We start from the raw sequence: 11,456 nt of genomic DNA on the forward strand, positions 1-11,456 counted from the left end.
CAGAATACTAAGGAATCTACTAAGTCAAGTGTTTGGAAGCAGTTTACTGATTTTTGCTCTGAAAAAAGTTATGTTTTTTGATAAGGCAAACATATCTGTGGAGGAATTGGCAATGATTATGGAAGATTATGGATTTAATATCTACCCAATTGTGTTTATTTCTGCTAAAATACTTTTTTATAACGCGGGTAAGTGACGTTTTATGTCAAAACGTTCTCTTATGACGTCAAAAAATTTCCACTATAATTCGCTCTAGGTTACCCCTGCAGGTAAAAATTTCCGATAAATACCTCGGTTGCCATGATAACGTGAGACGAAATCTGCATTTCATTGGTCGAAAATGGTTGATGTGAAATTTTCAAACTAATTAATATTAACGAGACCTGAAATTTCCACGGCCTTCTCTCAATCAAAATTTGGTTGCTCATCCCTTATTATATGTAAATATGAGATTTATAGCCAAAAGGGCATTTCCCACTTTCCGAACGGATAGTTTTGACCTCGGTTTCGACTGTACCTTGTTTACAAGAATCATGCGACACGCATATACAATACATACACTTTTTGGACTCCTGAGACCTTCAAACGTAAAGATCCGATGAAATCTCAAAATCGAAATTTGGAGTGATTTCCATAACCTCCCAATTTTTCGTTGTCAAATTATCACAAAAAGTTCAGAAATGTTGACGCAACGATAATACTATTTATTTCTTACATATTGTTTAATATAACTAGGTACAAGTAAAAGATAAAAATTAAAATTGAATCAATTAACAATAGATAACGCCTTTAACAAATGGGAGGTAGAAGTGGGTAGGTAGTATACCTAATTAAATTTTAGCGTCACCTACCACTGTTCACTTTGCCAGAAAGGGCTTATAATCTTCTTCTAGGCCTACTGATTTGAAACTGACATCCCATAGTTTCTTCGCAGCTTCCATATCTTTAGCATTGGCACATGGCTCTGCCACAGCACATTCCGCATAATACAACCCCGTCTCCTTACCAGCCGACTCGTCCACAGAGCAGTAAATCGACGTTTGGGCGCCTTGCTCGACGTTTTTCATAAATACACGGAACGGCGACAGCATTAACGTGAAACCTCTGAAATAGGTGTCATCCAAGTGCCTTCCAAGTTCGGTCACAATTACACCAGGATGAAGACTATAAACAGTTACGTTTTCTATATGAGACTCTGAAATTAGATAGAATTAGAAATAACTGTTAGCAGTGTCAAGCTTAGTACTATACCATCCAATTTCCTGGCTAGCTCTTTTGTAAACAGCACGTTAGCTAATTTACTTTGCCTGTATGCATTCAATGGACTGTATTCGCGTACGTCGAAATTTAAATCTTCAAAGTTAATAGATCCCTCTAAAACAATGATATTTTATTATTAACGAGCTCCTAGAGAATTTATATTTTGCGGTGTGTCCGTCCGTCCGTTAGCACGATAACTCATAAACGAATAGATCGATTACGATGAAATTTTGCAGGTGGATTCTTTATTAAATTTGTAGATCGGAGTTCGTGAATTGGCAATGTAAGCCAAAAAATACAGTAGGCCCTTTTGACATCTCCGTTAGTTATATGAACCGAATTGCATGAAATTCAATATGCGCATAGCTTTAGCCATATAAAACACAATTCCAAAAGTTGAGCCTAATCGATCAGCATTCACAGTGCCCAGACCGAATTGCAAACTTTCTTATTTATGAAGGTATTTAAATGAAATTTGATACATAAATAAATAAATTGAAGATTTGTGATAAACGTTGATAACTATGTAGGCGTTTTATAGGTACTTTAAAAAGGACTTAAAGTACTTCAAGATTTTTATTTGTGATCTGCATGCCAAATTAGATTGCTAACTAGTAGGCGGGGGACACTTTGTAACCCGAAGGCCCAATCTTCAAATGAGCATAACTTTTGTTTGAAAAATTATTTTAAAAAACACAACAAATTTCGTGGACTTCTCTTCATTTTCGTTGTCCGGCCAAGAATTGCAGTGGAACTTTTTTTTTCGAATTTATAAAAACTATTTCCAGATTCGTGATTTTCATGTTCAAAACCCCCCAGATACCAAATTTGGTGGTAACAAACACAAGAAATTGAAAAACTAACCCTGTCTATACATGATTGGTATTATCACAGACAAGTACCTGTTGTCTGTGGTATTATACACGCAACGCAACGGTTCGCTCTCGCTTTCTTCAAAATATCCGCAGCGAGAAAGACTGCGGTCAAAGATCGTGAACGTACACTTGGGCGATTCCCATTTATAAATAAAAAGTTACAATATTTTGCCACAGCTTGAGCAAAGCGTGACCTGAACTATAGTTTGAATCGGCCTTTATCCCAGTAATTAGTCAATTATAATATATACAAATAATTAATAGCTACATGGCTCAAAATAAACTTATTTACTCGTATACCGCAATTTATAAAACAAATTAGCAATTAGGTAATTTAAATAAGCAATTAATTTCGCACTACAGATTCGAAACTAACTACCGTGAATCATGCAAAATAGCATACAATCTATTGTTCTAAGTATCTTTCTGCTCTTTACTAACAAACAAGGGACTTAGAAGGCCGATTCATACTATATAGTAGGCGAGCTGGTACACATTTTTGGGTAGGTATTTGAGGCACGCTGAAAACTTGTCCAACACTTCTCCAATAATACCCAAACACAGAAACGCAGACCTGGCTGAGGAATAGCAGGGCATTTGCCAGGCGACTTCAAAGTTTGAAAAAAATAAAGTAGCTCAGGCGACTATCCGAATAAGAAATAGTGGATGATCTACAGATTATTAGTGTCGTCTGAATTACTGAATAAAGGTTAAAGACAGGGTATTCAAAAAATGCAAAAGGAAATAAAATAATCAAAGGTGGAACGTGAAAGATAAATGGAAATATGCAATGAGAAAACTAGAAAAGGCCAGGAAATAATGATAAGACAGAAACGAATAAATGAGGTTATGCGAATGTTTTGTAAGGTTATATTACTATAAACATGGATTACCAATTATATGGTAATATTGTAAAAATAACTAATCAATTTGGGGATATATTGCGCTATGTGTGGCGACACTGTTAGAAAGAAACAAAACTAGGGTAGAACTTTTCTCTTTATCCTTTCAAGGTCAAAATTACGCCGAAACCGTCTATTGTATCATGTTGAAATTTTCATCGTTTCTTATTCCGAAATAAAGACAATTCTCCTGAAACTTTCCTCACAAGTGATCAAAGTACACTAGGTTATTGACTAGATGTTCATGTATTTATTTTGCACACTTGATAGTTGTTACAGTGTTTTAGCGCATGTCGGCATATGTCTGAAATTGATTCACAAATCAATGACGCAGAGCCACAGACTACTGATTTCAAGTGTACATTATTTTTTTCTAACTTTGAAGGCGCCTAGTAAAGTGTTAGCCCCGCTACTCCTCAGCCATGTCTGAAATTCTGTGTTTGGGTATTATTGGAGAAGTATGAATTGGACAAGTTTTCAGCGTGCCTTAAATACCTACCTAAAAATGTCTACCAGCTCTCGAACTAATAGTTCAGTTTCGCTCACGATGCTGCGTGTATTTTGCACGAACCGATAGCAAACCATTGCGTTAAGCGTGAATAAGTCAATAAGTACCTAGGTACCAAAATCAGCAGGCAGCGTTAGTTTTTCCATTTTTGTGTTATTACAAGCATTTGCACAATAGATGAACAATTAATCGAATTAATTCGAAATTATGGAGGAGTCCTTTATATGGAGTGAAAAATTCTCCTTCGATTTTACGCTTTTTCAAAATGTCGTGAAATCAATATCTTCCTGCGTTTCTCATTGTCTTGCTCTTCCTATCTAAACATACGGCAGTTGAAAATTTGTCCATCTTATAACAGCGATGTGCCGACGTTTTTGATGACAGTGACTAAAATGCGCGCCAACTAAGTGTAAAATCTGAATACTACCCCAAAACTGTTGACTGTGGGCGGATTCTGAACCGCATAATGGGAATCGGCCTTACGTAGTTTTACATTGAAAAAAATCGCAAAATCAATCAGCGACGAACAAGTTACTAGTTTTTTTTAAGTACATAAGTGTCTGTCATAGAGTTTTTGATTGATGTTATGGTCAAGAGTATTTTTTTCGTTACTCAAGATCGTAAAACAGGGAATCCATGAGTACGAACCAATTTTTTGTAGCTCATCAAACACACCGAATAATCTGAACAAACGGTGGTCAAATTGTTACGAAAATTGAGAAGGGTTGAAACGAAAGACAGACTCGTGGTTTCCCAAGGTTTTTACCACAGAATCCGGGCTCAGTTATCTACCAACTGCCTTCAACTGCAGCTATTAATGGCCGGTTGCACCGACAAATTTAAAAGGAGCTTAGCTTAATATCCATGGCAACGATTGTTGAGACAATATGTTACATTACGTGTTACATTACATGTCCGGTTCGGATAATGTAGACGCATCTTAAGGATGGAGTTCGGAAATTCGTTGCCCGGCGGCTGCCTTGATGATACCTATTATTTGTTCCTAATAGGTTTGTGTCACATTCACATGTGTTTATGAGTTTATGGACTAACTACAATTTGTGTTGTTACTTATCTTTATATATAAAAATGAACCCTTGCTATTCTTCTGGTCACGCAATAGCTTTAGAACGACTTTACCGATTGTATTCATCTTTTTTTTAAGTACTTGGTAGAATGTTCTTACGGAAAAAAAAACTAAGAAAATTGCCCAGAAAATCGGAGAATTGCAGAAAACTTGACGATCGCGCGTTTGACAATTGACAATTCGCGCGCAGCAAATGTTAACGGTTGCATCGGTCGGCATCTATCTATCCATGAAAAAAATAAATATTTCATTTCTTAAGAGCAAGTCCATTCGATTGGAACGTTCATCCAGTTTTCAGTTGCTTCAATGAATTTTTTGAGAAGTGTTTGTTCAAAAACTAAATAAAGATCGCAGTTAGTTCAACGCAATCACCCCATTTAAAATAAGATCCCTGGGCCCTGGCGACTTGATGACATTCAAATCGGTTGATTCCGTTACTAACGAAGATGATGTTGTCAACTATCCAAAGGGATTTTTAAAGAATTGCGCGGATTCCACTATACAATTCCGCAATTAAAAGTTGGATCGGTAACGGTAATCATATACCTATGTTGCGGAAAATGAATCAACCGCGTCTTAGTAGTGGTACCCGGCATGCGGGGAAGAAATTAATGAACTTCATCGAAACCATAATTTCGAATAAGAAGTACAAAAGTGAAGACCTTTTGATTCGACGCATCGGTATGATTCCGAACAAGCCATTCGACTTGAAACGTTTACAATTTCCATTGCGACTTGCATTTGGTTATGTCGATAATTAAATAGTAAGGGCAGTCGAAGTGTTTGTGAGATCAATTTGGAACATCCATGTTTTACACATGACCAACTGTATGTCGCTTGATCCCGTGTCGGAAAACTTTCAATTTTATTAACGCGCCAGAAAACAAAACTATACCTCTCGCCAGGAAAGATTGCCGGTCACAGAAGACCTGACCCCGTCTACAATCTGTGTTTTTCTAAAGATGTGAGCGACCTCCGGGATAGGATCATGCCAGTGTTGAACGAAAAGTCTTTTCGTTCAATATTGGCACGATCCTATTCCGGAAGTCGCTCGCATCGTAAAAAAACATAGATTTTAAATTGACACAAGGTGTGCTGTGACCGGCAATCTTTCTTGGCGAGAGTTATAACAATGTTGTGTATCAAAAAGCATTACAATACGCACTATGTTTTTGAAATCAATTTTTTGATTATTTATTCCAAATCGAATTAATATCTAAGACAGAACGTCTGTCAGGTCAACTAGTATGAAATAAAATTGTTCAAAAGTTATTGTGAAAATAAAGCAATTAGATTTTGAAGTCATTTTCAGTGACGAATGGTGGGGGCATTTCAGCATACTGTATTTCCCGCATATAATCATGACTAAGTAGGAAATAAAAAACTTACTGGCTTGTGCTGCAGAAGACACGTTTACAATTCGAGATGGAGCACTTTTAATAATTCGCGGTAAAAGCAGTAACGTAAATAAAAAGTGCCCGAAATGATTGGTTCCTATTTGCATTTCAAATCCATCCTTGGTTTTTGTTTTTGGACACATCATAACTCCAGCATTATTAACCAAAATGTTAATTTTATCTTCACATTCCAACAATTTGTTCGCACAGTCCCTAACCGAATCAAGACTGGATAAATCTAAATTGACTATTTCAATTTGTCCCAGTTGTTGTAAATCTTCGCACGATTTTTTTATATCCTCTGCAGCTTGGCGGGCTTTCTCGGCGTTTCTGCATGCCATAATAACTCGTGCACCTTTAAAGATTTTAAGTAGGGACCGCTTTAAATAACAAATTAAATCATTACCTCGCTTATAAAAATCCTGTACCGTGAATTTCCCAATTCCAGTATTTGAGCCTGTTACGATAACAGTTTTTCCATCCAGCCGAGCGGTTGACACGCATTTTGTATGACTCAGTCCCATAACTTGTACCTGGTTCTAGTTACCTACCTACGCGATAAGTTTCTATACAGGGATAGATTTAAATTAAACAATAAGAGCACAAATGACAACACAATATTTAATGTTCACAAAATGATTAGTAGTAATTTTGCACTTGAAACTTTGTGCATGCGCATTGTGAGGTTCGTGCAGGAAATTAAAAACTGTAATGACCCACTTCCGGGGTTCTATCTATGTATCTGTCGTAGTCTTTTAGTGAAATCCGTCATTTCACGAAACGCCTAGTCATTTATATGAAACTGTGGCACAGTGTACTTTCCAGGGCCAAGCGATTGGATTCCGTTCCCATTGGAAATCGATAAATGGTATCCTTATCGATCTAGAAGGGGAAGGGAAATTACCCCACACGTACAAATTTTCAGCGTTTCACTAAATGACTAGGCCTCGGACTAGGCGTTTCGTGAAATGACGGATTTCACTAAAAGACTACGACATCTATCTAACCACTGAATGAAAGTGCTTATTCAATGATCTAACTGTAAACTTATAGTAAAATTTACCGTAGGTTAGACCACACACATCTCACCATACCAAAACGAAATTAAATTATATCCCAAATAACAAGACATACTGATATTGCCATTGTCTACTGCCATTGTTTAAATTAAAGTATGTAAACAATGCTACTGCTCACCTGTGCTGCAGGACCGGTGTTAGTTCGAGGTACGGGGCCGCGTCTCCGGCGGTGTCACAACCGGGAAGCAGCCCGGTAGATTCCCGGAAGGGCCGCTCAGCCGAAACGTGTGTATCACAAAAGCCACACGCTGTCTGTGTTGTGAGTTTTAATTTAAGTTTGAATAAAAACATTTATTTTTTCCCTTATATTGGTAGGTAGGTCTGATCCAATGAATAAAGGTCTGGTCATAGTGTATGAAGGAGTGGGCCGGTTTACCAGAATCGCCCGGGCGGTTTGGTAGGTCCAGTCCGGCCCTGCTGTGGTGTAGTTGTAATTACGCGTCTGGTGGTTTTAAAATTGAGAAAAGATGGGAAAAAAAGAAAAAATAAAGAAAAATTTAAGAATACCTATAAAAATGAAAATAAATTGAATTGAATTGAATTTCTTTATTTCCAAAACATTACATTTAGGTCGACAAAGTCAGCAGACTTATCTGTCGGTGCCAGCTATTAGTTATGATTTTATTTTTACATACATCGACATCCAGTTAACTTTTTATAACGCCTATTTTTTTATAGGTACCTGTGCAATCTTGTAAATTATGAATAAATATAATATGCGTCATTGTTAAACTAATTTTCTACCGTCTGTAATAGTTTTTTCACTTCCTTTTTAAACACTGTAACTCCACTATTTTCTAAATATTCGGGTAATTCGTTGAATAGTTTTGGAACATGCACTTCATAGTTTTTTTGCCGTATTTATTAAAGCAACGTGGGACAATGTATTTGGTTTTTCGCGTCTGATGTGAGTGACCAACTGTTTGTTTATAATCGTTGTCCATAAGGTATCTATTTAAGTAGGTAATAAAAATTAAAATATTCACTTGGAGTTAAAGTATCACATTGTATTAGTAAATTATTTTATTCGTGTAAGGTTTTTTATTTATCAACTTTAATATTTTAATTTGCAGGTTTTCTAGTTTTCTCAGATGCACCTTTTCAGCATTTCCCCATATTTGCACACCATATCTAATAATAGATTCAGCCAAAACCTTGTAGACCATAATCACTGTTTTTGAATCGACAAATCTACTCAACAGATAAAAGGATCCTACCATCTTCTTCATCCGGTTAAAAATGTATGTTATATGACTATCATATTTTAGTCTGTTGTCAATGCATACACCTAAATACATGGTATTGTTAACGTTTTGTATTATTTCACAATCACAATATATGGACTGTGAGTACTGTGACAAACAAGTACAGCGATGTATTTTTATTTCTGTTGGAGTAGGTTTAGCCATATGTGATGTGGAAAATATCATCGAGTGCGTTTTTTGGTGATTGATAAATAGGTTCCTGCCATGTGCCCATTTTACTACCATATTTAATTCGCTTTGTATAGTTTGTTTGCAGGTAAGTAAATCGTTATGTGAGTATAGTATTACTGCATCATCAGCATACATGAACAATTTGGCCCGTTGGGTTGTGAGAAAGATATCATTAACATAAATTAGGAAGAGTAGTGGTCCTAAATTACTGCCTTGAGGCACACCAATTTCAGAGTACGTTTTCCTACTGTACTCGCTTCCAACCTTGACCATATAATACCTGTTTTTTAGGTAGCTTTCAAACCAAATTAGCGCTTTATGCTTTATTCCAATATTACTCAGGCAATTTAATAATATATCAGGATCAACTGTGTCAAAAGCCTTTGACATATCGATGAATACCGCTATGGTATAATTATTTTTGTCCATTTGAGTGTTAATATAATCGTTGACCTTGACTAATAGTGATTCGGTTCCTTTTCCCTTTTGAAATCCGTATTGGTTAGTATGAATAATTTAGTTGTCGGCCATGTACTGTTTCAAATGTTCTGATACATAAATCTCTAGGATTTTTTCGATTGAAGACAGTATACTTATTGGTCTATAATTGCCACATACCGTTGGGTCCCCTTTTTTATATATTGGTCTTGTTACTGAAATTTTTAATATATCTGGAACTACACTTTGCGCGATGGATAAGTTAATTATTTCTGATATAATTTTTTGAAATATTTCCGGATTATTCTTGAGATCCACGGTTCTTATATTGTCGTGACCAGGTGATTTCTTAATATGAAGCCTATCTTTGACTTTCCTTGCATTTTGGTATATGGAAGGTAAAGTTCGAGTCTATTTGCTGTGGTATGATTACAGCTCGTGTCATACATGTACAGGTGTTCATCAAGTCTTTGATTTGATCACTGAAGGTTTTAGCAAACTGATTCGCTATGTTTACTGCACTTGTGTGTACTCCTAGGTGCTTTAAAATCTGTTCGTACACGTTTTTTGTTTTTCTCTTTGTTAGGATGTAATTAATCTCCGACCATACATTTGCTTTGTTCTTGCTTATTCTGTCTCGAAAGTATTTGTTTTTGGCGTCTCTAATTTCGTTGTTCAGTCTATCCCTAAAATGGCAGTAGTTCTCTTTGTGACTCGGTTTAGTGGGATTTGATTTCATTTCTTATATAATTTATCCCTTTCTTTTATTTTATAGAAGAGGGTAAATAATAATAATAATAAGAATAAATCCCATTTCACCTAGAGGTACCTACTCTCAAGCTATTATCAAACCATTCAAGGATATATTGTCCCCTTCCTTAGGTTATAAATATTGGTTTCCCCTTATCTCATCGATTAGTTATTAATATGCCTGACAGTATCAAATCAATAGCAGAAAATAATTATGGCTAAAGAAAACGTAGGTAACATCATTCCTTGCATTTAGAGTTTTAAGGTACCTATATGAAATGACTTAATACAATATTACCTAATAGGTTTCATACAGAGTGCTCCACGACCGACGAATGCCAGTTATCTACACTTTGTGCGTCCGCTCGTTCGTTGAGACGCTACTAGTCTTTATCTTAAGAGCTATTGTTTTTTCGCTATTTGGTTCGTTATGGTGTCGAGGCTTGCACCAAGGAAGGAATTTTTTCTGCGTTTATTGCTAAACAAGTTATTGTAAAAAAACCAAAAAACCGTTTTTTACATGTTCCATAATTTTACACTTTTGCCGTTTATTAACGATACTAGAGATCATTTATAATTTTGTATTGCTGTCTCTCGCCTGTCTGTTGGTCTGTCCGTCTGTTCCTTTGTCTGTCTGTCCCTCTATCTGTCCGTGTGAACGATAATTTTGTTTAGAAATGTCTGATCGCTTTTAGATCTCCGTTAGTTATGAACTGAATTGCATGAAATTCAATATGGGCATAGCTTTAGCCATATAATACCCAAATTCCAAAAGTTGAGTCGAATCGATTCAACATTCACAGTACCGTATTCGCATCTCGACCATTTATAAACCGAATTGCAAACTTTTTTATTTATAAAAGTATTTGAATGAAATTTGACTTTTATTTATGGAATCATTTAAACGAAATTTGGTACATAGGCACTTGGAATAAAGGAAAATCTAACGCCAGTTTCAAAATTTGATTTTGCGCATGCGCAGCGTCAACTTTTTTATTTATGGAAGCATTTAAATGAATGATACATAGGCGCTTAGAACAAAGGAAAATCTAACCTTAGTGTCAAAATTTAGATTTGCGCATGCGCAGTTCCAACTTTCTTATTTAGAAAAGCATTGAAATGAAATTCTTCTTATAAACAGAAATTAAAGTAGCACGTCAAAAATGGCTTGCACATGTGCAACGCTATCTTTCATATTTGTGGCCAGATTTTTACGATATTAACAGAAGTTGCATCTTACAAATGAATACAAGTGGAAATGCGCTTTTTGTAAATCGTTTAGGATTACTTTTTAACTTGTTTATTTTTCTGGAAATGCGCTAAAAATGTATTTTTTAGTTTGTCGATTTCTACGGTTTTGAAAAACGGAAAATAAAAATAAAATAAAATACTAATAGTAGGTATGAACAGATGCAGAGTACTTTTTTATCTAAAAAAACGTATTTAGCCTTTTGCTCTAAAATAATTAGGGGAGCTAGTAATTGACTATAAAGAAATTACCATTGAAATCCCTATGCTACGTGTAGGCAGTGAGTGAGTGAAAAGGAAAACTTATTTTTCGCCCTCAACTCACTTCTGGCTTTAGAAAAGATAGCCATTGTGCCTTGTTGGTCAGGACAAGGGGGATTTTTAAAGCTACACAAATTCCAATTGTCAAGGAAATAAAATCGGTAGGTGTAATGTAATTATTCATATTCAGTTTTCCTGAACTTTGCAGGAAGCCA

The 11,456-nt window shown here is 35.8% G+C and overlaps 1 protein-coding gene across 5 annotated transcripts; it reads right to left on the minus strand.

Moving 5' to 3' along the window:
* Positions 1 to 681: 681 nt before the first annotated feature.
* On the minus strand, positions 682 to 7,247 carry LOC116166733 (retinol dehydrogenase 13-like). Of its 5 annotated transcripts, none has more exons than XM_031481819.1 (5): positions 7,227 to 7,247; positions 6,436 to 6,580; positions 6,022 to 6,384; positions 1,252 to 1,374; positions 682 to 1,195 (listed from the first exon to the last, which is right to left on the minus strand). In XM_031481819.1, exons 2-5 carry the CDS (start codon positions 6,551 to 6,553, stop codon positions 858 to 860), a joined length of 942 nt encoding a protein of 313 aa, XP_031337679.1. In that variant the 5' UTR covers positions 6,554 to 6,580; positions 7,227 to 7,247; the 3' UTR covers positions 682 to 857. The 5 variants fall into 5 exon arrangements, with proteins under 5 accessions (XP_031337679.1, XP_031337678.1, XP_031337676.1 ...); XM_031481818.1 differs by lacking the exon at positions 7,227 to 7,247 and adding an exon at positions 6,750 to 6,848 and having other exon boundaries at positions 6,436 to 6,595; XM_031481816.1 differs by lacking the exon at positions 7,227 to 7,247 and adding an exon at positions 6,687 to 6,845 and having other exon boundaries at positions 6,436 to 6,595.
* Positions 7,248 to 11,456: the final 4,209 nt, after the last annotated feature.

This window comes from Photinus pyralis, unplaced genomic scaffold (genome assembly GCF_008802855.1).
Source record: "Photinus pyralis isolate 1611_PpyrPB1 unplaced genomic scaffold, Ppyr1.3 Ppyr1.4_LG3b, whole genome shotgun sequence".
NCBI classification, from domain to species: Eukaryota; Metazoa; Arthropoda; class Insecta; order Coleoptera; family Lampyridae; genus Photinus; species Photinus pyralis.

Coding starts and splice junctions, on each gene's coding strand:
- LOC116166733 (XM_031481819.1), bottom strand. CDS start 6,553: ATGGGACTGAGTCATACAAAATGCGTGTCAACCGCTCGGCTGGATGGA. Junction 1,375..6,021: donor GTCTTCTGCAGCACAAGCCA/GTAAGTTTTTTA, acceptor TCATTGTTTTAG/AGGGATCTATTAACTTTGAA. Junction 1,196..1,251: donor GCTAGCCAGGAAATTGGATG/GTATAGTACTAA, acceptor ATCTAATTTCAG/AGTCTCATATAGAAAACGTA.